At 49.9% G+C, this 23,346-nt stretch overlaps 8 protein-coding genes across 8 annotated transcripts; 5 read left to right on the top strand and 3 right to left on the bottom strand.

Annotated features, from left to right (window-relative positions):
* Positions 1 to 1,297: 1,297 nt before the first annotated feature.
* On the top strand, positions 1,298 to 2,455 carry CONPUDRAFT_134147 (uncharacterized protein). Its single transcript, XM_007765292.1, has 4 exons — positions 1,298 to 1,437; positions 1,518 to 1,650; positions 1,727 to 2,204; positions 2,257 to 2,455. The coding sequence occupies exons 1-4, from the start codon at positions 1,312 to 1,314 to the stop codon at positions 2,342 to 2,344; spliced, it is 825 nt and encodes a 274-aa protein (XP_007763482.1). The 5' UTR covers positions 1,298 to 1,311; the 3' UTR covers positions 2,345 to 2,455.
* On the bottom strand, positions 2,414 to 7,455 carry CONPUDRAFT_86728 (nucleoporin; the record flags this gene model as incomplete). The annotated part of the gene is made up of 20 exons (XM_007765255.1): positions 2,414 to 2,650; positions 2,703 to 2,845; positions 2,904 to 3,008; positions 3,059 to 3,179; positions 3,229 to 3,478; positions 3,534 to 3,676; positions 3,730 to 4,052; positions 4,102 to 4,187; positions 4,240 to 4,316; positions 4,373 to 4,447; positions 4,499 to 4,631; positions 4,685 to 4,794; positions 4,849 to 5,020; positions 5,067 to 5,172; positions 5,221 to 5,408; positions 5,463 to 6,420; positions 6,472 to 6,887; positions 6,936 to 7,032; positions 7,089 to 7,199; positions 7,251 to 7,455. The coding sequence occupies 20 exons, from the start codon at positions 7,453 to 7,455 to the stop codon at positions 2,414 to 2,416; spliced, it is 4,056 nt and encodes a 1,351-aa protein (XP_007763445.1).
* Positions 7,456 to 8,075: 620 nt separating this feature from the next.
* CONPUDRAFT_79026 (uncharacterized protein) lies at positions 8,076 to 11,927 on the top strand. The gene is made up of 10 exons (XM_007764611.1): positions 8,076 to 8,330; positions 8,389 to 8,659; positions 8,711 to 9,201; positions 9,251 to 9,557; positions 9,608 to 9,772; positions 9,830 to 10,059; positions 10,113 to 10,205; positions 10,260 to 10,799; positions 10,854 to 11,564; positions 11,618 to 11,927. Exons 1-8 carry the CDS (start codon positions 8,220 to 8,222, stop codon positions 10,269 to 10,271), a joined length of 1,680 nt encoding a protein of 559 aa, XP_007762801.1. The 5' UTR covers positions 8,076 to 8,219; the 3' UTR covers positions 10,272 to 10,799; positions 10,854 to 11,564; positions 11,618 to 11,927.
* A 214-nt stretch (positions 11,928 to 12,141) lies between these two features.
* CONPUDRAFT_134145 (TFIID and SAGA subunit) lies at positions 12,142 to 15,020 on the top strand. Its single transcript, XM_007765291.1, has 9 exons — positions 12,142 to 12,679; positions 12,728 to 12,806; positions 12,862 to 13,161; positions 13,215 to 13,710; positions 13,763 to 13,902; positions 13,952 to 14,298; positions 14,350 to 14,518; positions 14,576 to 14,822; positions 14,872 to 15,020. Exons 1-9 carry the CDS (start codon positions 12,236 to 12,238, stop codon positions 14,984 to 14,986), a joined length of 2,337 nt encoding a protein of 778 aa, XP_007763481.1. The 5' UTR covers positions 12,142 to 12,235; the 3' UTR covers positions 14,987 to 15,020.
* Positions 15,021 to 15,290: 270 nt separating this feature from the next.
* On the top strand, positions 15,291 to 16,547 carry CONPUDRAFT_115489 (uncharacterized protein). Its single transcript, XM_007765290.1, has 6 exons — positions 15,291 to 15,349; positions 15,403 to 15,508; positions 15,581 to 15,724; positions 15,787 to 15,833; positions 15,886 to 15,972; positions 16,033 to 16,547. The coding sequence occupies exons 1-6, from the start codon at positions 15,344 to 15,346 to the stop codon at positions 16,264 to 16,266; spliced, it is 624 nt and encodes a 207-aa protein (XP_007763480.1). The 5' UTR covers positions 15,291 to 15,343; the 3' UTR covers positions 16,267 to 16,547.
* A 179-nt stretch (positions 16,548 to 16,726) lies between these two features.
* CONPUDRAFT_79019 (uncharacterized protein) lies at positions 16,727 to 18,517 on the bottom strand. The gene is made up of 5 exons (XM_007764610.1): positions 18,350 to 18,517; positions 18,238 to 18,272; positions 17,937 to 18,178; positions 17,826 to 17,877; positions 16,727 to 17,771 (listed from the first exon to the last, which is right to left on the bottom strand). The coding sequence occupies exons 1-5, from the start codon at positions 18,468 to 18,470 to the stop codon at positions 16,815 to 16,817; spliced, it is 1,407 nt and encodes a 468-aa protein (XP_007762800.1). The 5' UTR covers positions 18,471 to 18,517; the 3' UTR covers positions 16,727 to 16,814.
* Positions 18,518 to 20,107: 1,590 nt separating this feature from the next.
* Positions 20,108 to 20,893, top strand: CONPUDRAFT_86724 (ribosomal protein L13e; the record flags this gene model as incomplete). Its single annotated transcript, XM_007765253.1, has 4 exons — positions 20,108 to 20,129; positions 20,186 to 20,580; positions 20,633 to 20,809; positions 20,861 to 20,893. The coding sequence occupies 4 exons, from the start codon at positions 20,108 to 20,110 to the stop codon at positions 20,891 to 20,893; spliced, it is 627 nt and encodes a 208-aa protein (XP_007763443.1).
* A 22-nt stretch (positions 20,894 to 20,915) lies between these two features.
* Positions 20,916 to 23,061, bottom strand: CONPUDRAFT_115482 (delta 8-sphingoloid desaturase protein; the record flags this gene model as incomplete). Its single annotated transcript, XM_007765288.1, has 4 exons — positions 20,916 to 21,683; positions 21,731 to 22,131; positions 22,196 to 22,214; positions 22,270 to 23,061. 4 exons carry the CDS (start codon positions 23,059 to 23,061, stop codon positions 21,321 to 21,323), a joined length of 1,575 nt encoding a protein of 524 aa, XP_007763478.1. The 3' UTR covers positions 20,916 to 21,320.
* Between the last annotated feature and the right edge of the window lie 285 nt (positions 23,062 to 23,346).

The following is a 23,346-nucleotide window of genomic DNA, read 5'->3' as shown; positions in this document are numbered from 1 at the left end:
CGGAGCCACGTTCTAGAACGATGCAGCTTCTTCCCCTCAAATCCGATGCACCTAAGCCTTCCAGAGAATTTTTTGATATTACTTACGAATTTATAAGGTGACTGCTTGGGCGTTAGCAACAGGTGCGTCCGATTTTACGGGGATTCACAAAGAGTCGTTGAGGTAAATCCGCGGCGTACTGTCTTCAACGATAGTCATGTCTAACCTGGAGTCTTTCGGCGTCTGACCCTGTATGGTGGCAGAAATGACGAGCTGGGCATCGAGATGACCTGAATGCAAACAAGCAAAACAATGAGAAACTCCCTTAACAGTCCGCGGTTGATAATCGACATTTGTAGCCTCGGGGTTGTCGGCGAAGAAGTCAATTTGTTCTGTGATCGCGATGTATCGCATGTATCCCACGAACTTCATTCGAATCTGGCCGACGTTCTTTCTAGTTGTACGCCGTCTCAAGAAATCAAAAAACGTCATGAGGGCGACTGAAGTTCCTCCATGATGGATGCATGTACGTGACCGGCGAATGGTGTGTGCCAAAAGGGGTACCAGACTACTAGTGTACCCTTATATCGCCGTGAACACTTCGATGGTGATTGAAAGAACTACATCAAGCATTGCCGCTTAGATCTGCGTAGATTCCGGACTTACGGTAGTGTTTTGTATGAGATAGAGTTACCCTGAGGCTTTAGACTTTCCATTGCTCGCGAAGGACGCAGAAAGAGCTTCCGATCTCGGCACAAACATTGCAACTGGATGACAAGTCCGCACTTCACACTGAAAGCTTGTTGAGTTCATTAGAGTCTACTGCGCTAGACCACGCGGCAGGTGAGATTGGCAGCAGGTAAAGCTGAGCTTTAATAGAGTAGAGACTTGCCTCAATTGTCATATCTTGTCCCCTCAATGCGATAATGCGACTCCCGTCCAAAGTTTGCATGCTGCCAACATGCTGCCGTCAGAGAAAGTAGTGGAGTAATCTCGAATCTTCGGCCTGCCCAACCCTGGACAAAGCTTCTTGGAGTAAAGCGGACTGAGGCTTCTAAGTTGCCTGATAGAAGTCCGGACGAGGGATCATGCCAAAAGTGGTCTACGCTTGTCCCATTGAGTGGCTGGTCCCCGCTACCGCGGCCCTGGTCACAAACCGTCACAGATCTGACAGTGGCGCTGGTGGCGATGCGGAGGCAAACCCACGCGACATAGCACGTGGCATCCGAGGTTCCGAATATTTGAAACGCGAGCCGGACATTCGGGCGTCTATTTACTTGTTCACTTACTTGCCTCATCCTTCTTCCGCTCATGAGTACAGACGCCCGTTCAATGGCTGACAATGTCAGGGCTGAAGAGGACCAGAACTCGGAGAAACAGTGCAGAATTTGTCTTGACGGAGATGATCCCTCACTGGGAAGGCTCATACGACCCTGCCTTTGCAAAGGCTCCATTAGTGTGAGTACTAGTCTAGTTGCTACAATCTTCGCCGCGATCTTGGTGGTTCAAACTATGGCTCCAACATTCATCCGATGTAGTACGTACACGTCCAGTGCCTGCAAACTTGGCGCAGAGCTTCCCCATCGGCCAGCGCCTTCTTTCAGTGTCCACAGTGTCAGTATCGATATCGTCTCAGTCGGACCGGTGCTGTGGGTCTAGCGACGAACCCAGGTGTGTAGTCGCCAGACTCTGTATACGCACGTAAGGGACCTAGCCCCAACTGACCTAACTTTCTTTCCTAATGAAGTGGTGCTTGGCCTACTTTCCTCAATCCTATTCACTGCCCTAGTTATGACTTCATCTTACCTCACAACCTCCTTCTTCCACGTTTTCGACAATGACTATGACGACTATTCTTATGGTTTCTCGTACACTTCTTGGTACTATGCGCCATATGATGCTGCTCATGACATTGTCCGCGCCGCCTTTCGCATATTGAAGGATCAAGATGTCTTGGAGGATGACTCACCTTTCACTGCCCGTCCCCTAAATCCCACGTTAAAACCCCAAGCTAAAAGCGGCTTAGTGCAGAGGTTCATAGGCCGCTTCATCACTGGGTTACCTCTAGTAGGGGCAGGCTCTCTGATTCAAATGATATTCTCGATGCCATTTCTGGGTCCTATTCAATGGATAGCGAGGTATAGGGGCAGCCGTCGTAGGTCGGGAAATTCGGCGGACATCGCAGCGCTCGTAATCATCTTCCTACTCGCCGTTGGCCTCACGAGGTTCCGTGACCAATTTGATCTCTCTTTGGGGTTAAGCTGACATACGCCATAGGGCTTTGGTAAAGGTTTACGAACTCACGCGCAAACTTAGCGCAAGAATTCTTGTGTTTGCAGAAGATGTGATATTGGAAGTAAATTAGCTCGAAATTCTGGCGTAAGTCACTACGGCATGCCAATGCACCCCATTTTGGTATCGCTTAAATGATTAATCACCAATTTCGTCGGAGCTGGCGCTTGACGTTCTCATACGCTGTCTTGGTTTCCGTGCGACTGGGCTCGAGTTCCGACAAGTATTGGTCAATTGCAAGATCAATGCGTCCCACAGGGAATTCTCTTCGTGCAATTGAGGATTGTGGCCGTCTTGCCTCCTCGAGCCAGTCATTGAAAAGGACCGCTATGTCCGAGGAGATCGCCTGTACGCTAGCTTGCTCGTTGAAGGGTGGGATCTGTTCAAAGTGCTCAGCCTAAGTGAAAGTACGACAGTGATTGGGGACTTACATGCGACTCATACATCTCATGTAATACTTCCCATATCTCCGTGTACGGCACACTACATTGAACTAGGACGCGAGGCGTCCATCCATGGGGTAATGCCCCTTTCTGAGCAAGCGAAAACTTAACTAGGAGAGCAGCAACATGCCCTACGAGGTTCAAAGAGAACAGTCCATCAGAGCTCCATTTATATTTGAAGCAACTCACGAAGGGGGAATGCGCTTTCCGACGGATAGAACCGTTGACCAAGGGGAACCACACCTGTGATAATGTGGTCTGCATTTGTCTGACCGTCGGCCCCGGCCTCGACAGCTATTCCTAGGTCAATTCATTTGAAGGATTGGAACGATAGTTCTACACACCATCCTCAAAAATTCGGTTCCAGATAGGGAGAACGATGTGCTCGTCTCGGTGCTCCGAAACGTGTAAGATGAGGAGCTTCATGACAGGCAGATCAAATGTCTCGGCATACATTTGGTATAGCTGCATTTCTGATGAGACCGCAGCTGCATTACGGCTTGAGTTAACGTACCTCTGTGATGGTCAGAAGGCCCTTGTCCAGGAGACGTATTTGTTCACCGGCTTCACCGGGGTCATGGGCATGAGGCAGCAAGGTCTGATATATCTCGAGTTGCACCTGCGCAACATCAAGTTTCTCCTCCAAATCGGTCAGGAAGGCAATGGCGGTTTCATGTTTGTTGCCGACAGTGATGGGGTGGGACTTTGCGTTACCTACAGCAAGCGTAAGGTACTCCAAGCGAGCGCTTAACGTGAGATCGTCGCTGTCCAAGGTACATCAATGACAATGGAAATAAAATAGAGAAGTGAAAAGCTTACCTTGGAGACTCGGCTAGAATTGCCAGAACTTCAGCAGCTCGAAGTGGTTGCCCATCCTTGACATAAAACTGCCAAAGTAGCTGGTACTTCTGTACTGTGGTAGGTTCTCGTTTCAGGTGTGCCTCAAGGAATGGAGGTCGCATCTGTAAAATTGCATTAATACGTCGTTAACAACTGAAACTAGGGGATGGCGTACTGTTAATAATTCATCGACCAAACCACGTTCAATGAGCCAGTCATATAGTGTAGAGTGGAACATTTCATCCTCGCTCGCGAACGCAAGCTCATATGCATGGTTTTTGCTTGTTTCCGGATCCTCCTTACTTCCAGAACTCTCACCCGCCGTTGCCCTCTTCTCAAACACTTCTAAGGAGTGGAGAATGAGCCTGTAGCATTGCTCACGCCGCTGATAGAGTTCAGAACGAGGGTCATTTGAAGGGCAGCCAGCAAGCCAGTAATCGAATCCTAAGTTATCTGCATCCTGCACCTGCGCACAGATCAGAGGAAATTCGATGACACCTAACATATTTGAAATTAATGAAGGTCGTTTAAAGGACTTTAATCAAACCTTTAGCGTATCCGAGCTGTCGATAGTCATTGCAGATTTCTTCAACTTTTGGAAGATCTAAAGTGCGTGCCCCCTTCGTGAAGAGTCTGGTAAAAATCAAGTTAGTCAGACATTCTGTTCCTTGGATATATTGTTCACCGTAATGATTCCCCTAGCCAGGTCTGCCACTCAGTAGGAGTGCGACTTTCAATTGCCTTGCGGACATTTTCGCGTGCCTGCGCTCAGCGTCAGCAACATTGAGGTGTGTTGTTTAGTCGATTACGATACGCACTTTGTACAGCATTACATCATCGGTGCTGCAGAAAGAGCCACATCTTTGCTGTAAGACCTCGCTCACTGTGTCGACCTAGATCCAAGGGTTAGCAATGCCCGTATACTGAACGAAGTCAAATCTTACACTGAGCTGTTGCCCTATCTGTTGGTCAATGATGACATTAATCAAAGCGCGTGATACAGCGACGCTGTCCTGAGCCGTGGCGAGTTCTTCGAACGTCATCGACGTGATTCGTGTGCGGGACCCTTCCTCGCACCTAGATACATTCGACAGTGAGATATGCGCCATGAAAGCATGAAAATGACTGACTGAGATATCAACTCGCCGAGATTGTAATCATTGAGAAGAAGAACAAAGGAGATAGCCTCGATTGAACGGGTCAAGAGTAAGACCAACTGAGCGACGGACGTTTGCTCTGCCTGGGTATGGCTTAGCTCGCAAATCCTACTACAGTATCAATTCTATATGCTTACCTTCCAGGCTTCTTGCTCGTTGCCGGCAGGAGTCCGAGCAACCGTCAAGTCTCCCGGAGAGGAATGGAATAAATGTGGGTTTTGATCGAGGAAATCCTTCAGGGCAATCATATTCTTTTGGGTGGTGACGAGGACTGATTCGGAAACATTGAGGTGCTGCAAGCCCGTAGACCTTGATAAAATTAGGATCACTGAAGGAGGACGTGGTAGTCGAATACCTTGAAGTAGTTAACTTTTCCTTCCAGAACGGCCTTACAAGCCTGGCAAAGTACAAAGCCAACCCCTCTCTTCGTCCGCTGAAAATTGCGGTGCCAGAGCTTTCAGCTGCGTATCGTAAGCGTTTGATTATGCTCTCGATGTCAGCCAGCATACCTGTACCATAAGTCACTCGTTCTGTCCAAATTGGACGTTCTCCAAAGTCGTAGAATGCCTGCTTTGCAACGCTTGCCAAGTCTGAACTGACTGTTTGGAGTAATCCCATAGATTGGTCGCTGATGTCCAGATATGTATTCCCGCAGGCAAGAGCAAGCAGCATTGCACATGTTTGATCTCTTCCATAACTAAGAATGAGGCCAAGTTAGCAATGAAGCGTAATAAAATACATGTTGACGTGCCTGTCTCGGAATTCAATCAATGGTTGGACAGCGCCATCTGTACGAACTTCCTCCAGGATCGCCCGGAGACAATCGACCGCTCGCCGTTTGACGAGGAACGTAATGCCTACATTCGTCAGTATCATAAATTGGCGTGGGTGTTCTGAAAACTGGAAGGCGAGTTCGTTGGCTACAGCTGGTGAAGGGGCTGATGAGCCGAATGTTTGACTAATTTGAGGTACGGGTGCCATGGCCCAAGTGCGTCCTGGAATAGAGAGAAGTGTCGCATTCTCAGTCAAAGGGGGGCGTTGATTGGTGTTGGTCACGTAAGTAGGCCCGCCATAGGGAGCCTGCTGTGAGGGTGCTTGATGTTGAAGTTGACCGAATGAACCAATTCGGGTCAAATCTGGGGAAGTGCAAAGCAAGAAGTCGGTGCCATCCGTATCCCCAGGTTGAGCAGATACTGTGAGAGCATCCATGTAGCAGGAATGTTCAAGTCCACTAATAGGATAAGGTCTGGAAGTCGATGGGTTTTGAGGAGCACCGTACGTAACAATGGCAGTCGGGCGGTGAGGGTTGGATTGCTCATCAGGGTGCAGCAAATTCGAAGGCGGGAGGCGGACGTGAACCAAAGTTAACGGCCGTGGGGAGGATAATGAAGTACTTGCACTGGAGTAGCCATACGACGTAGATGCGGAAAAGTACAAGCGAACACCTGCTGAAGTGATTGCGACGAGCTGGACGGACGAACGTGATTCCGTCGAAGGAATGGGGAGCAAAGTGATCACATGAAAGTTTGCAGGGGTCACAGCTCCTGATCCAGGCGCTTTTTCTTGAGCAAGCTTCAGTAAGTTGGAAATGGTCTGTAGATGGTGAACAGCCTTGTCTCCACTCGGACGATATATCGAAATTGCGTTCTTTGCAGATAAAGCGTAAATGATGCCCCTAGATGGGTCTGAAACGATTGACGTGGTTCGATCTACAAACAAGAGGTGAATAGTATTTCTAGTGAGGCATGGTGATGATGTACCTTCCGGACGAGGAGAAGTAAACCGAGGGAGAAGACTCTGCATGCTCCCGACGGAGTGATTGATGAGCTGGACTCTTTTACCAAACCATGATTCATTTTGTTGATAATGCAGTTCATACAAGCACCCATCTTGGGAGCTGCACATAAATACTCGACCATCAGACGTGCCAGCAACGGAAGTCATTTCCACATCGCTTGAGACAGACATGTCGGTGGCATACATCTTGATATCTTTGTGCGACCTGCTGTTGAGGCCAGTAACAGAGTTTATCGAAAGTCCGATGAGAAGAATAGAGACAGGCGTGCAAATAACCATGACCGAGGTTATGTCGTCAATAAAGACACCCTGCTTGGGTTTCACAACGGCCACATGCGTGATGACATCGGGTTGGTCAACGAACGAGCTGATTTCTTGCCTGATGGACTGGGTCAGACGTGGACATTTTTTTGAAAGCTTTGCTAACCCTTCCATGTAATCCCACAGGAACAGTTTATGGTCAATAGCTACCCACGCGCGCTCGATTTCAGGAATGAGACCCATATGAGAGGTGACATTGGTTGCTAAAGGTGGTGACGCCCATAAGCATGGATTCAGGTACAATTGACTGAAAGCTCACTGTTGTAATATTGAAATAATGCCTCGGGAATACCCACAAGCCTTCTCCTCTGGAAAGGTACTCGATAGTCGTCCGGGTAGACGCTATAGGAAGCCGAGGATTGACCACCAGCTAATGGGATGACACTTAATCAATTGGATTAAAGAGTTGAAAGGTACGCACGCGTAGCCAAGAGGTCTCCGACCTCTGGTATTGTTTGAGCATCCTTTACGAACTGGTCATGCAAGACGCGGCTCGCATTCTGGAGCGAAGGTACATCGACAGTTGCTGGCTTGGCCTGAGGTGGAACAGCCAATTCGCGAAAAGAACTAGCAGCGTGTGACGAGTACAACGCGTGAGGGGGCGTGAAAGAAGGGACCGGGGCCATATGTTGACGGAGGAGGATGCCTGGCTCTACCCGCGCGGACGGCCAGTTCAACTACTTCACCTGACGCGCCTGGAGACTGGAGGCAAATAGTGCCACTTGTTCCATAAACGGAAGCTCATTGCCGCTTACACTTGCTTGGTGCGTCCTCTCATTATTGGAAACACATAGCTTGCTTGAGCAACCCAGATTCTTCAGAACGTGCGATACTAGCTTCACTCGATCATGACGGCAATGCCAGGCAACAGCCTTCATCACAGCGGCCTGTGCTCAGCAAAAATTGCAAGTAACAATGCTATCCAACCGTCGACTAAAATAGGCATCAAGGAACTGGACTTGCTCTCATGAAGGTGGTGGGAGTCGAGCCAACACGGAACGACTACGGAACGGCAAAGCCATGCAGCTTTCGCTCACAAGGGTATATTCTTAGCGTGTCCATAACCAATAATTGTCCTCGATTGCCATTACCGTTGCGAGTCCATCATGGAGACCAGCATAGCGGAGTTGCGACTAGGGGCCTTCGGTGAGAAACAATGATCACCATGACACCCCGTGTCCAACCTCAGTCTCGAAACATTTGAGCGCCCAAGCCGTTTATCGCTCTTAACTCCCTCTTTCCTTCTTTCCTTCACCAGGCTGAGCCTTCCTTCTTTTCATTCCCTCCTCTTTCCTTTGCTCCCTTCTAGCTTCACCGCCGAGTCGGAGAAGTTACAACTCGTACTGTACCATCTCAGCTGGGCGGGATTCCCATATCTATATTATTCACAATGGGCGAATCGTGGTTTCATAGGGAATTTCTTACGCCTCGGCGACTCATCTTCAACGTCTTGTTCTATGGCCTCCAATTCTTCTGGTTCGGCCTTGGCTGGTATCTACAGGTGAGTAGCCCCTATCATGCACACGTTTACCGACACGGACAACTGATAATTCGCCCAGGAAACCGATGAGAAGCTGGCTGCCCTCAACGCTCTGACTTGGTCGGTATGGACCTCTCGAGGCGCCGGTCTTGTTCTTGCTTTCCTAGCTGGCCTACTCCTTCTTCCAATGTTGCGCAACGTCATCCGCGTCATTCGCCCCAAGCTGGCTTGGCTTTTCCCTGCTGATGAAAACATATGGTTCCATCGTCAAGTTGCTTACTCCATGGCTTTTTGGGTTATGGTCCATACCACTGCTCACTACGTGAATTTTATCAATGTCGAGCGAACTCGTACGTCTGGTCTATTTAACCCCACAGGTGAAACTAACGTCGGACTTGCAGAGGTTCGGACGGAATATGCGTTGCAGATCCACTATACACAAGCCGGAGGGATCACAGGCCATTTCATGGTCCTGATCATGGTCCTGATTTACACCACGGCTCATCGCAAAATTCGCAACCAGTGTTTCGAGGCCTTTTGGTACACTCACCATCTCGCATTCTTCTTTTACGTTGGTTTATACTCTCATGCCGATGGATGCTTTGTGCGTGACTCGACAAACCCGGATTACATTCCGAGCTTCCCGTTCTATTCCACCGAGCACTGCCTTGGATACGAAAGCTGGAGGTTTACCATGTGGCCCGCTGTCCTTTACTTTGGCGAAAGAATGTACAGAGAGTATAGGGCTAGGAGATCTACGAAATTATCCAAGGTTCTCGTTCATCCCAGTGGCGCCATGGAGCTTCGTATCGTTAAACCCAGCTTTAAATATACTGCTGGTCAATGGCTATTCATCCAAGTACCCGAACTCTCCCGCTTCCAGTGGCATCCTGTAAGCATGTTTGCTGTCTGTGAGAACTTCTCCAGCTAAATTCGGGCAGTTTACCATTACCTCTGCACCGGAGGACCCTTACGTGTCTGTTCACATCCGTCAGGTTGGCGATTGGACTCATAGTCTGGGTGAACGCCTTGGTTGTGGTCCTTCCGTTGTTGCGGCCATGACAAAGACTGCGATGAAAGGCGTCGAGAAAAACGAAGACATATATGGCACGCGTGGTGAATTTGTCGAACTTGATTCCGGAACGCTCTCTCGCCCTTTGCCCGATGTTCGCATTGACGGCCCTTACGGCGCCCCGGCTGAGGACGTCTTTGACAACGAAGTCGCTGTCCTTGTTGGTGCCGGTATCGGTGAGGGTTTTCCTTGTTCAACTCAACCCGTTACTAGACGTCGAATGTAGGTGTCACTCCATTTGCTTCCATCCTGAAGCACATCTGGTACCGCCAGAAGAAGGGTAATATTGGATCTTTACGCCGCGTGGAGTTCTTCTGGGTTTGCCGCGATGCTCCCTCGTTTGGATGGTTCCAAACCCTCCTGCAAGAAATCGAGGACGCCCAGTTCGATCGTCAGTCTCTCGATTTCGTTCTTTGACCTAGCGACATACTCACTTACGTTGCTTTAGCCAATTTCCTCAGGATCAACATCTATCTTACTCAGAAGATTGGAGAAGACATGCTGTGGAATATCGCTGTTAACGATGCTGGAGCTGATTTTGACCCCTTGACACTTCTCCGTACCCGCACCATGTTCGGTCGTCCGGACTGGAAGAGCATCTATCGTCGCATCCGCGAAGCTATTGAAATTGGTCAGTACCTGCCCGGCAGTAATGCCCAACTCAAGACTACAGTTGGCGTAAGTACCATTCCTCGTGATTTTTCAGAGTTAATCTGATGTGTTGCTTTTAGACATACTTCTGTGGACCTGGTGTCATGGCCCATGCAATCAAGGAGGCTACCCTTCAGCACACAAGCAAGAACGTGATTTTCAAGTTCGCCAAGGTAGTCGTTTCCTGCCAATAGATTGACATAGTACTAAAGGTTATATTTGCGCAGGAACATTTCTGAACAAGCTACTTTCACTGCATAGCTATTCTGGTAATGGCTTCTTGCCGGGAAGAATGGGAGGAGTGCGATGAGGCTTTGAGACTGAAGAGAATTTATGGGGAAAGCCGCCTGGTCATTATTGCTTTATATACTGAAATATTGCTGATCTATGCCCATAACAATTGCGTTCATCAGTATGTAAGCACGGTCGTGCAATTGAGGGTAATTCCACGCGAGTTAATTAGTCCATAAATTGTCATGTCAATTGGGTCCTTCATCGCTGTCATAGATCATGATAGGTTGTGCAAACGTGCCAAGTCCCAAAGAATCGTCGTCAGGAGAGGTCGCGAGAGAAAGCCCTGCTTTCATAAATAGCTCGTACGTCGGCGGAGATGTTCTTAGTCTGGACGAAGAGGATAATTCTTCGTTCCCAGCATAAGTCGATGTATCATTAGATGGTCCTCGGTGGAAGTAACCGTTAAGCGGGTGCCCAGCAGTGGATCGAGAAGATGACTTTTGCGACGATTCAGACGAGTCAAACGCTCTTCTCTGAAAAGACGGATGGTTAGTGTGTGTAGCCCCGAAGTAAGCATCTGTACCCACCACCGTGTTAGCACGAGACATAGGCGGTGATTTTGATTGTGGAGTGGAAGGATTGGAACTAGCGCGACCTTTTGGGGCGTTGGGGCGTTTTACAAGGACGACTTCGTGATCCTCATCCCAGGTGAGATCGACAAAGCTTCTGCATGGAGAAATACGAGTTTTCTTTCCCTTTCGAATGGGAAGTCGTATGGAGCCAGGCCTGTGCAGCGCCATCTTCTTAAGGACATTGCGAGCCACTTGCAATGGATGAGGAACAACGGATATCATCGGAGGATTTAAATCAGGTTCTCACTGGTTTTGATTTTCGACGGGGTTTTCACCCGATCCACGGAGCGGCCCAGACGAATCTTCTTTAAGAATGGTGTCCCGGAATAACACGCGCTTTGAGCACGGCGCGATAACACAACGTTGCGTCGTTTCTTAGCCATCCTTTATTGAGGTACAAGATGGTCAGTGGCTAATGCACAAGTGTTGAACTTCGCACATGTTATGATAAGTAGCATGGGCCGCGGTTACAAGAGGAGAGAATTGAGCTTTAACCCAAGAGCGAAGATCTGTAAAGCCGCGTTCCATGTAGAAAGCAGCAATAATGACCTCAAACGTGTCTGCTGCAGCCTTGGTGGTCCTTGATTCTGAGTCAAGGTGATGGACGCCAGCTTTTACCATCAAGTGAGTGAACGTAGCATTGGCGTTGATGGCTGCGCGAAGACTCTGAGGGGCCGAGGTTAGCTATGTTGGTTGGATATTGGAATCGAACTAAGTACCGTGTACATTCCTGGAGAAGCATCGGGAAAGATTTCATTGAGGTAAAGGGCGACAGAAGCATGAAGTAAAGCATCGCCCAGGAACTCAAGACGCTGTTTCTCAGAAGAAGAGCAGCGCACCAATGCATCGCAATCATCCAAGGATGGGAGAGAGAAAGCGTAGCTGTCATCTTCAATCGCTGTTATAATTGCAGACTGCAGCGCCTCGTGGAGACCCATAGTGCAATTGAGAGGAGACAAGCGTGGCTGAAGATCGACACCCTGAGCGAGAGTCTAGCTGAAGTACGCGTCAAATGTTAGCCCTGAGGAGGATTGACAGAGACGGATAGCGTCCCGTCTCCGAGAACAAGCGGTTAGTTGAAGTGCAAGCTTGGAGAGGTTGTGCTTCTGTTGGCTCGCAATAATTTCAATAATAATTTATATTGTCTACATAAACAACTCAGATTCGGTTCTCCAAACGCGTCACACGCGCGCACGCGTTCGGAACGCTAGCCAGGACTCTGTTCGACCTTGGCTCGAAACCTGAGAGGCTCTCGTACAACTACAACCCGCCATACGGCACTTGGTCACATTCTTGATCCACATCTCTAACATCGCTGCTGCCACTACCCTAGCCTTATGTCAGCGAATACTCCCCAATCCTCTGGTGCAATGTCCCCTGCTCAAGCCGAGGCAAGCAGCTCAACACCAACCGATCGTCTGGTCTTGGAATACCTTCGATCCAGAGGGCATGCCAATGCAGTCAAGGCTCTGTCTGATGTTCTTGGAACAGACCCAAGTACCTCCGCTAAATCTTCTGAGACAACAGTATCTTCTGAAGAGCTGCTCAAGGGCATCGCGGTCTATGCACAAAAGGCATCACGGCCCGGTGAAAACTCTCTTAAGGATAGTTCAAATGCGGCTCAAGAGCTTAACTCCTTGAGCCCCTCAAACATCCAGAACCTGCTCGCCAGCCTGGGCTCCATAGGCGCTGAGGAGATATTGTCTACAGACCCCACCGACAAGCAGGAGGGATTTCGTGAGCTAGAGTCTTGGGTGGAGGGCTCGTTGGACATGTATCGAGTGGGTACTCTTAGCTTTCATACTTGATTTCTTCATGTCCACCACTAGCCAGAATTCAGACCAATTTTGTTCCCCATTTTTTGCCATTTCTACTTGGAACTCGTCCAACGTGGATTCAAAGATGCCGGTATGCTCCTTACGTTCTGCCTAGAAGGTGTACTCAAACTTATTGCTTGGAATAGCACTCAAGTTCTTTTCTTCATTCTCTAACACTTTAGCCCCCGCCCACAATGCAGTCCTCCATCACCTGTCAACTCTTCTTCTGCCCGCCCATGTTCAAAACGATGAGCTGGCCCAGCGCTTTCGAAATGAGAAGTATGTTATCAAAATGAGTCGGTCTGGCTTTGGTCTTCTTGTGGGCTGGCTTACGGAAGGTGTTGGCGGAGAAGCAGTTGGGTCAGGAGAGGGCTTCTCGGGAGAAACTGGCAAAAGAGGGAGGTCGGCTGTGATGCGTGTGGTAAACAACCACCTGCGCTTTGATGGTATTCCTCTTGATGCCGAGATCAAGTGTCAGATACTCAATTCCCACTTCCAGTCACCGCGGCGAGCACGACTACACTTTCCTCAAGCGAATGGGAAGAGTCGACTGGTTTACTGTCGTCTCTGATACCGGGTTCCAGTTTAAGCTCGTCAAGCATTCCTAGACCCCAGACATTCAACTCCTCTAAGGGCGAACTGAAACTTGGACCTGCTCCCATCTCCGAAGAACTCCGTGCTGAGACCGACCGCGTCCTTAGGGAACATGCAATGCTCGATCGAGATCCGGGTGCCCAGTATGATACATATTCTCGCCTTACCGCTCCACAAGGCCTTGTATCTCCTGCGGTCGCAGACTTGCCCCCTCTTCCCCCCTCTTTCAAGACTGTAGATGTTCAGAGAGAAGTTGAGAGAGTCAGAGACCATCGTAAACGGATCAGACTTGAACCATCGTCACTTAATTCTGTGGATCTCAACTCCGCTGCGGGAACAGCAGCTAGAGCTAGAGGTTTACCTAGCATATGTGCTTATACTCTACATGATGTTGGCGAGGGGTAAGCGTTTGTTGTGGCACTTCGGCTTTATAGGTGCTGACGAAGTCGACAGTTCACCATGCAGTACCTTTTCCCCAGACATATCTCTGATGGCAGCTGGGTTTGCGGAAAGTCATATACGCTTATGGAGCCTGAAAGGTGAAAAGCTTAAAGCCCTCAAGAATGATTTATCACCGAACTCCATACGCGATTGTGGGTCACCGAACTCGTCCTTAGTTGCAAGAACTAACTCACCCCACAGCAACTTCATTGTCCAAGCTGCAGGAAAAAGATGGCACAACTTCGCGGAAGCTCATAGGTCACAGTGGTCCCGTATACTCTGTAGCATTTGACCCTCTTTCGGGTTCTGCTGCTCCACCCAAATATCTTCTTTCTGCCTCTGCTGACGCTACTGTTCGTCTTTGGTCTTTGAACACTTATACCAACGTCGTCGCCTACAGGGGTCATCAAAATCCCGTATGGGATGCGCAATGGAGTCCTATGGGCGTCTATTTTGCGACTGGGAGCCGGGACAGAACGGCACGATTGTGGTCAACAGATCGAGTATCTTGCTTGCGTATATACGCAGGGCATTTAAGTGACGTTGACGTGAGTGCAGCCTACATGCAATAGTATTTCCCGTCTGCTCATCCACGACAGTGTGTAAGATTTCATCCGAACTCCCTTTACCTTGCCACCGGATCCAGTGATTGGACAGCACGACTGTGGGACGTACAGCGCGGTACCTGCATCCGAGTGTTTATCGGCCACCAAGGAACTTTGTCTTCTCTCGCGATGAGTCCCGACGGGAAGTACCTTGCAAGTGCAGGTCTGTTTCTTTCTTCCCATACTCTCCCTTAAACTTACCACGTTCTGGCTACAACAGGAGAAGACTTGGCTATCAACTTGTGGGACCTAGGCTCCGGCCGACGCATCAAGAAAATGACTGGTCACACTGCATCCATCTACTCACTTGCATTCAGCGCGGAATCCTCATTATTGGTCAGTGGAGGCGCTGATTGGACTGTGCGATGTTGGGATGTCAAATCTTCCGGCGGTCAAAATAAAGCAAAGGAGAACGGTTCCTCGGAAGTATCCCCATTTCGTGGGGAAGAGAATGAGAATTTTGAAACGTAAGTTCTGCCATGCTTGATGTAAAAGTGTATTCATTTTCACTTAAAGTACCGACCTTGTTGCAACCTTCCCAACGAAGCGGACCCCTATCCTGAATGTTCACTTCACACCTCGCAACTTGTGTCTAGCAGCTGGGGTGTATCTGGGCTCTGACCCTAAATAGATATCATATGTCAGTGTTCTGCAATATCACTGGAGCTCCAAACCGATTATATCACTATGTATCAAGAGGTGTCCACCGGCGGTGCAGTTTGGTGGAGGATATCTTCTGGCTAATATTCAACCAATAATCTCAACTTGAAGTAGACTAGCATGCGCTGTATATCCTCGAAAAACTTTACAGATCACTAACCACCACGCACGTAATTGAGAGCCATGTGGTCGCGATGTACGTGAGCGTCACGTGCACGCGTACACCCCACGCTCGGCTTGCACTCCGGAAGTGTTGAACGCCCTTGAACGTTGAACACCTCTCATCCAAGTGTCAGGCTGCCTCGACTTCGAGTCAACCTTCTGCAATATGGATGTATGTAATGAAATACTGGCATGTCAATTTTCCTCATTGACACGTCAAATTAGCTAGATAACACAGCTGAGGATGCGGTCATGGCCGATACCCCCAGTGGCCCACCTCAGCCTTCACTCGAGCCACAAGGCCAACAAGAACCTATCATTCCTGCTTCATGTGGGTTTCAAGCGCCGCGCGTGACTATAATATAAGGGACTTTCAGCTAAGCATCTTGTGTCACTCGAATAGCTATACCTGTCACTCCAACTCCTCCAAGAGAGTTTCGGGATATACAAGTCAAAGTGCACATCCGCCGGCCGGAGAGAGACTCTTGGGTGTACTTGGGTCGTGGAATTGCATCTCATGAGGTGATAGGGCAGTCCTCGAGAGTTGGTCCGTTCATCCTATCTGCAAATCGAGCCGTCTTTCGCTCAATCCACTATCTTCCGAGATAGTAGTCCGTTCTGCAGGGACAGGCAAAGTTCTGGTCGTTTTTGGGGAGGTAACCTCGGTTTGATGTGCTCGAAGAAGAAACGCTGACACATGGTCTCTAGTTCTCTGATCTTCAAGCTGAGAAACGCGGCAACTTTGTGGTTGTCGGCTCCGTTGAAGGCTCCCGTGTTGTTTCGTGGTCGCTAAACGTAGAGTACTTCACCTCCAGGTTGCTCACACGAAAACCTCATACCTCATTTTCTGAAAAGGCCCTCAATAACTCTGACACCCTTCGCTTAATGGCTAGCATTGAACTTGCGTGTTACAAATGCAAGCTGTCGCTCGTCGATCCACGATCGCATACAAGGAACCGTCGGCGAATTGAACGTGTCATCAAAGACGACCGAAGAAAGAGGCACCGAAGGCGTAAAGACCAAGACGCAATGATCGACGCCTTTTCGAAACATAACCTCGCAGATGAGTTGGAGGGCCCGCCCACATAATCTGAATCCATCGGATTATTCAGGTTCGATTTCTCAGCATCTCCGAAGGACACATACATATTACTTCAAGATTTTGGCTTGACACCAGAGCTATCCCTATACTCGGCAGCACCGTTCAATTGTATTGCATAGCCCGTCGGTCCTTACACCTCATTTGCGCATTGGCCTTCTCATCTCATTATGTAGACCATCTTGTCTCAACTCTCGACGTGGCCAAGCATGTAACCTCTCAGTGCTCTGGCTTCATTATGTATACTTTAATGACAATGACACGGTGACCGTCTGTCCTGCGCAATCTTGGACTTTTAAGTTCACTTGAAAATGACGTGGGCTTTCGGGACACATAAAACATGCCGGGTATAACAGCTCTCTGGCCAGCATGATATTTAATAGCATTGAATGGAACGAACAATGTTAACGAATGAGCGATGACTGAGGCACACTATAAATAACGGTGCAGGCAAATATTAAGATCGAACAAAAGAAATACGAAAGAACAGTCCATGCAGATGTAATGAAATGAGGTTAAATGAAAGTCTGTAAGTTCGTCATGGGTATTGAGACTGTCGTTCACTGGTGTTGTCTGAAGAGTTGGGTGGATAGCTTGAGTCACCAGGCCTCTCACTATGAATCCCAGTCGCACTTTCAGACTGGGCTCCTGTGCTTCCCGATGGCTGTCGTCGTTCAGTGTACTGGGGCGGAAGCTCTACCACGCCATGTTCGTCCGGCTCAGCGATATCATCCATATCTGTATGTAATATATAACGAGCTGCCTGCCGTGAGCCCCCAGAGTTAGCCATTGCGGCCTTTCTTGAGGCAGAGGATCGCGGGCCATGTGAAGAGCGGCCAGAAGCGCTTGTAGCATCCACATACGCCCCGTAGCCATCACTGGTACGTCGGGCTGAAGATTGTTGGGGTGATGGTGGTGGTGGATTAAATGGATCTGCGGAAGCTGCCGAAGCGTTGGATGTAGGTGAATGATCGCGATAGTCGGTAGCAGCCCCAAGGTGGCTAGCCGAATCACTGTGGTAGGGGTAGGGGTATATAGCCGGCACTGGGCCAGAGGTGCTCGCATCGTGGTCCAAGTCAACAGAGTCGATTCGATGCGTGCGGGTCCCAGCGCCATACGGAGACCGAGTTGCCTTGCGCCTCTTGATGAAGAACAGCGCCAAGGAAACAATAGCAGCCAAACCCACTAAGCAGCCCACAACGGCACCTGCGATTGCCGCCACAGACGAGTTACTGGAACCAGATTGACCCGAGCCACCGGATGTGGACGAGGGTTGGCCCACAGCGGTAGAGGTTGGGGAGTTACCATTTAGACAGGACTGATCGTTAGACTGCTGCACTTGAACGGCGTCAGAGGAACCTCCTGAACCCCCTTTCGCGTCTGTGACGGAGAAAATGACAGAAGTACCAGCAGCGACATTAACGTTGGGCCATTGATACATAGTAGGGCCAACAGGTGGCTTGAGGATAACGGCCTCGCCACCAGGAATCAATCCCTGTGTAATGTATCTGCATTAGTCTCGCTGGTCCAACCAGCAAACTCAGCTCACCGTTATGGTTACGGGTTGTGCCGCGCCAGAGTAACCCACAAACTGGTATGGACTGTGACAACATCAGAACCGAACCAAAATATCGAAGGCTCGTGAGTTGATGTCACGTACTTGCACTGCTGCAGAGAGTTCGGAAGTTGGAATGAAAACCCAAGGTCACCGGTGGCAGTCGTATTGCAGTTGCTATTCCCTGGCCCAACTGTTATCAAAGGAGATGTCCCGCCGGAATTGAAGCCTGTTGAGTCGGACATAGTCACAACAAACTGCTTCCCTTGTGCAATTCGCAAATTTGAGACCGTGTAAGAGCCGTCTGCGGATGAAGGAACGGAAATGTTGACTGGAACATTGTACAACTGAAGTATGAAGGTGTCGCCATCAGTGGGGCTTAAAGAGAGAACCGCGATGCTCGTACTGGTGTTATCAAAATCTGAAAAGGACCTGTGCCCCCTGATGATAGGACAAGACAGGTGAGAAACCGATGAAAAGCCGTATGGAGGTTCAAACCTGAAAACCTAACGACGTACCAGACCAATTGACGTCGAGATCGCCACATTGCGAGGCCGAGCCAACTTGAACAGAAAATGTATGCGCGGATGAAACCAGGGCAGCAAGTGCTGCTGCCAATAGTGCAGGTCGCTGCGTCATGGTTGCACGTTGCAGAACGGTGACGTTCCCGGCACTTTGTTCAAGAGCGTTCAGGAGCGGGGAAAGAAAAGAGGCTATCATTGCCCGCGCTGTTACAGTACGTTCCTAACCATCTTGTTACGTAATAGCTTCGATATAACAGCCTCCTTTCACAGCTCTAGATCTCATATACGCGCAATCACTTCCACACCAAGGGGCTGAGATTGACTCCACACTCAGGCAACGGATCCCTACAAAACACGACTAGCTTTGCAAATGCTGCACATGGTTATTTGCAAGCTCGTTCTCAATGCCAATCACTATCACAGTGCTTGACCAGTGCTTGACTGCTGATACAATTGTACAAGCACTCTGCCCCCGATTGTGTGGTCAGTTGGCTCCCGCGGTGTGGAGCTGAGCGCTCACCACGATGATCTTGGCAAAGTCAAGCCTGACACATACCGAAAGTGCACAAATATGCAGAGCAACAAACATGTTCGGCACTACGAGTAGTCACTAGTCACTAGTCACTGACCGGGTCGTTCGACCTCTGGGCGGATGAGCCATAACAGTCGCGGAAGAGTCACCCCCTGAGTACTTGAGTACTAAAGCTCATTGCATCGGTATATTTGCATTTCGTTTTCAATGAATTGCACCGCATTAATAATAATATCAATGTAGTTATACGAGCTAATCGAGGACTGGTTCGAGTTTAGAGTGGGAGTAGTACCGTCAGGGAACGCTTGCTGTATGATGAAGATCCTCCGAGAACCGCGAGAAATTGGTGGAAACATGCCATGTTCATTTTCTGTTCACTTCTGGCGCAGAGTGCTTGCAACGAACCGATTGTGCGACGCAGATACCCTTTCCCCAGCCTACGGGCATGCCTCACCCACTCCTATTGAACGTTCGATCCTTGAAGCGATTGCATTCCATGAGCTTGCTGTGCGTCCCAGTGGTGACCGGCCCGTGACCAGAAACTACGTACGAGTACGTACCCTTAGTCAAGGATACGTTAAATTTCATTTGGCTGACGAAAGACCTCGGTCACAACTGGGATGTCTCTGCGGTGGTTAGGTTGTAGTCTCCTTTTGGCAAACGTTTTACTCGTATCGCTGCGCTCTTTTGACGCTGTGTATCTGCGACTCTGCTCGTATACATCGCTTACTTGAGTGCGGCCCGCACATGGGAGAAGCTAAACTGGTGGCTACAGGAGCACTTGATATGTGGCCTTCATAGCGCTCCGAAACTATATGGGATGTAGAGCTTCCGAGACCACACGTACGAATGTAAGCAATAAATAACATAATGAGAGCCAAGGGTCGCGATTGGAGCACGTGCACCTTGATTTGCCTCAGTTTAGGCGGCGCGCGAATGCTCGGGCTTTGCCGAAGTCAGGAAAGCCTGTCAACAGTAACTGGGCTCGTCATCGTGCGTAGCGTCAAGAAACAAAACTTCCTCAAGGTGAGTATGCTCGTTCGCGGTATGGATGCGAGGGACCCGGATATCGTGTCATATCAATCAGATCCAAGCATTTTCGTGGTTGTTGGCAGGCCGATTGGGATGGATGGAGGGAGGTGGTCTTGGATGGGGTCCCTCTGCATGCGTGATCTTACTCTACATTCAAGATGCTGATAATATGGCGCGCAGAATAGGCCATGGGTTTCAGGCATAACAACGGTTAGCAAATGCAGAATTTCTGATCATATTATTCTCTTACCACCTATCGACTTTAGTTCTCCACGCCAACCACTTCCGCAAGGACTGGCAGCGCCGCGTCCGCACTTGGTTCGATCAACCTGGTCGCAAGCTCCGCAGACGCACTGCTCGCAAGGAGAAGGCTGCCAGCCTTGGCGTTCGCCCCCTGACCCTTCTCCGTCCCGCCGTCCGTGGTCAGACCGTCCGCTACAACCGTAAAATTCGCGAGGGTCGTGGTTTCACCCTCGGTGAGCTTAAGGAGGCGGGCATCAACCGCAAGCAGGCACGGACCGTTGGCATTGTCGTGGACCACCGCCGACGAAACCTGAGTGAGGAGGGCAAGCAGCTCAATGTTGAGCGGTTGAAGGCATACAAGGAGAAGCTCGTTGTCTTCCCCCGGAAGACCGGCAAGCCCAAGAAGGGCGACTCAACTGTACGTCAGATTTTCTTGTGACAAGTTTCTTAATTGACCAACAGTATAACAGGGTGACGACCTCACGGCTGCGACCACGAGAGCCACTCTTCCTCTTCCCGACCCGTACGTGCACGAAGCACCCCGCAAAATTACCGACGAAGAGCGGAACTTCGAGGCTTACAAGACCCTTCGTGTTGCTCGTGCCGATGCACGCTACGAAGGCATCCGCAAAGTGCGCGCTGCCAAGGTATGTATCGCGCCCTTTGCACCCATCTATCGTAACTCATCTCTTTTGCAGAAGGAGGAGGAGGAAGCAAACAAGAAGAAGTAAAGTGGTTTCTTCTCGGGCTTTTCTTCTGCATTTCCTACTGCTACGCCATGCTTCTCGGATACTCAGTCCCCTGTATACTCCCAAAATCTGGGCACGGCTCGTCGGGCCTAGGGTATTGCATGCATCACATGCCTTATGCATACTTTGTTATGAACATGAAAGTGATTGCCGCAGCGTCCATGGGTGGACGAGGGTCAACGTCCTACAAGAGGATAAAAAACCTCCTCCATAACAAGGAGAAAGGGACCTGAGCACATTCCGGTTCTAAAATGCAAATCCGCGCAACCGCCTTCAATACTGCGTTCTATATGGAGCTCTAAATAATGAGCATTAATCTAATCCTATGAATATAAACCCCGATAAGTCGTTCATTGAGGATGCTCATATTCGTGGTTATCCCTTTGGGTATCCAGTCATCCAGTCAGGCTCAGTCTTTCTTACCCATGGCCTCTTTAACTTCGCTCTCGACAACCATGGTCATGATCTTAGCCTGATCCGCTACACCCTTGAGAACATCGAGCACCTCAGCGTTGCCCCTGACGAAGCCGAACTCAGCGTAGGTAAGGCCACGTTCGCGTGCAAACTCCTTAACAAGCACGCTTGCGGCACGAAGGTTGTGTCGCGGGAGGCGGGGGAAGAGGTGGTGCGTGACCTGAAGATGCAAGCCTCCGTGCACAAAGGAAAGCGCGTCGGGGCAAACGACATCGGTCGTCGTACGTAGCTGTCGCGCAGGGAATGACTCTGTGGGACCGAGATCATCTGTGGACATGGAGAAGTGCGAGAGGACAATCTGTGGGAGTGTCAGTGAAGCGGGATGGCAATGTAGGGATAACGGACCTGCACGTGGAGGGGGCTAGTCACCCAATGGCTAACAAGAAGGTATGCCAGTGCCTTTGGCCAACTTCCACATCCCTTGAGAACGGGTCCGAACCAGCACCAAAAGAAGACGATGCCGAGGACTTCCATCCACCATGCCCATCGTCCTCCGCGCGCGCGAGGTTTGTCGAATGCCTGACGGAGAAGGTGACCGTAGGAAAGGACGTAAAGATTGAAGCGACCAAAAGAAAGGACGATGTAGAAGAGACGATGCTGAAGTGATACGAGGAACTTGGCAAATCGATCAAAGGCCATGACACGCTTGTAGTACGACGACCACAAGGAGTTGAAAAATGCAGTCGATATGGCGAGGAAGGGTAAGTGCTCGATATCGGGGTCGTGAGAAGGATGGTTAGTGACGACTGTGGAGAATAGGACAGAAGGTAAGGGAGAGATGCATTTTGAAACGAGAATCAAAACACGCACGATGGTGGACGTTGTGGTTCTATATGAGCGCACATGTCAGACGGTAGAAGTTGGTAAACAACGGCAAAACTCACGTCGACCCACCACCCAACAGAGAGACCGCCAATCCAGTCAGCGAGGACGATGCCAATGAAACGATCGATAGCCCAATTGTGGGTGACTCCCATATGGCCGAGGTCATGAACTGTGAAAACAAGTTGATGCCAAAGAAGACCGAGACAGACTGCGGAGGTCATGAGCCAATTGTGCTTATATGCAAAGGCGGATCCGCCCCCGAGGAGAATATAGCGGGCCACTTCAGGGCCATATCCCGTGATGTAGCGACACTGGAAGAGACCTGCTTCAACGACGCGGGTATGCAGTTGTTTGTATGCTGCGGAATGCTCAGCCTGGGTCTTGAGATCGAGGGCTGTTGGCGGAGGAATGAGAGTATCCGGAGAAGGACGTGCAGGATGCGCGGAAAGAATGGAGCTGTCTTTGGGGAGAAGCAGAATTTCTGAGGAGATGGATTTGTTGGGAAGAACCGCAGCCTCATTGTGCCACTTGAGATGCCCGTCCGGGGCAATCTTCCTTACCCAGCCTGTCATCACGGGAGGGACAAAGGGCTGCCAGCCATGAGGAGACTTCTCAACCGAGCCAACGACGTATGGGGCGAACTGCTTGAGGATGTGGTGTGCATGGTAGGCGAGAATCTCGTCGGAGGCGTCGCGTCCGACAAAGTGGAGGATGGAAAGAGCACCACCGGGATGGGAGTCTAGCCACTTCTGGGGTATTCTAAGGAGACGGCCATCGTAGACGACGAGGATGTCACCTTGGAGGATTCGGTGGGCGATTTCCTCTCTGGACCAGACACGAGAGGAACCCATGGAGGGACTATGGAGGAGTAGGCGAGTATTAGTCTTGGTATGGTCTGATTATGGCCTGGGGAAATGCATGGTTGATGAGAATAAATAATGAATAAAATAAGTGAATAAACGGATTAGTGATTGAGGGATGGCGTGGGAAGAGGGGAGTGGGGTGGTTGTCTCCTGAGATTGAAACGCCACGGTCATCTGGATCGTAGCGCTTACACTTGGCGGATGCCAGAGATCGACGAGTGCACTCACAACGTCTACTAGAGACTAACCACGACCAGGAGACGACTCCCACGG

The sequence above is a fragment of the Coniophora puteana genome (genome assembly GCF_000271625.1).
Source record: "Coniophora puteana RWD-64-598 SS2 unplaced genomic scaffold CONPUscaffold_1, whole genome shotgun sequence".
In the NCBI taxonomy this organism is placed as follows: Eukaryota; Fungi; Basidiomycota; class Agaricomycetes; order Boletales; family Coniophoraceae; genus Coniophora; species Coniophora puteana.
The sequence above is the reverse complement of the archived record's forward strand: the minus strand, read 5'-3'. Positions and strand labels throughout refer to the sequence as shown.

Bases quoted from the DNA above. Each gene is read 5' to 3' on its own strand.
- CONPUDRAFT_79026 (XM_007764611.1), top strand. From the start codon at position 8,220: ATGGGCGAATCGTGGTTTCATAGGGAATTTCTTACGCCTCGGCGACTC. The intron at 8,331-8,388 runs GTGAGTAGCCCC...TAATTCGCCCAG, and splicing joins GCCTTGGCTGGTATCTACAG to GAAACCGATGAGAAGCTGGC. The intron at 9,773-9,829 runs GTCAGTCTCTCG...ACGTTGCTTTAG, and splicing joins CGAGGACGCCCAGTTCGATC to CCAATTTCCTCAGGATCAAC.
- CONPUDRAFT_134145 (XM_007765291.1), top strand. From the start codon at position 12,236: ATGTCAGCGAATACTCCCCAATCCTCTGGTGCAATGTCCCCTGCTCAA. The intron at 14,299-14,349 runs GTGAGTGCAGCC...CATCCACGACAG, and splicing joins GGCATTTAAGTGACGTTGAC to TGTGTAAGATTTCATCCGAA. The intron at 14,519-14,575 runs GTCTGTTTCTTT...TGGCTACAACAG, and splicing joins GAAGTACCTTGCAAGTGCAG to GAGAAGACTTGGCTATCAAC.
- CONPUDRAFT_79019 (XM_007764610.1), bottom strand. From the start codon at position 18,470: ATGACGCAGCGACCTGCACTATTGGCAGCAGCACTTGCTGCCCTGGTT. The intron at 17,878-17,936 runs GTACGTGACATC...ATGTTGTCACAG, and splicing joins AACTCTCTGCAGCAGTGCAA to TCCATACCAGTTTGTGGGTT. The intron at 17,772-17,825 runs GTGAGCTGAGTT...TACATTACACAG, and splicing joins CACAACCCGTAACCATAACG to GGATTGATTCCTGGTGGCGA.
- CONPUDRAFT_134147 (XM_007765292.1), top strand. From the start codon at position 1,312: ATGGCTGACAATGTCAGGGCTGAAGAGGACCAGAACTCGGAGAAACAG. The intron at 1,438-1,517 runs GTGAGTACTAGT...CATCCGATGTAG, and splicing joins TTTGCAAAGGCTCCATTAGT to TACGTACACGTCCAGTGCCT. The intron at 1,651-1,726 runs GTGTGTAGTCGC...TTCCTAATGAAG, and splicing joins GGGTCTAGCGACGAACCCAG to TGGTGCTTGGCCTACTTTCC.
- CONPUDRAFT_115489 (XM_007765290.1), top strand. The intron at 15,834-15,885 runs GTAACCTCGGTT...CATGGTCTCTAG, and splicing joins TTCTGGTCGTTTTTGGGGAG to TTCTCTGATCTTCAAGCTGA. The intron at 15,973-16,032 runs GTAGAGTACTTC...TTTTCTGAAAAG, and splicing joins TTGTTTCGTGGTCGCTAAAC to GCCCTCAATAACTCTGACAC.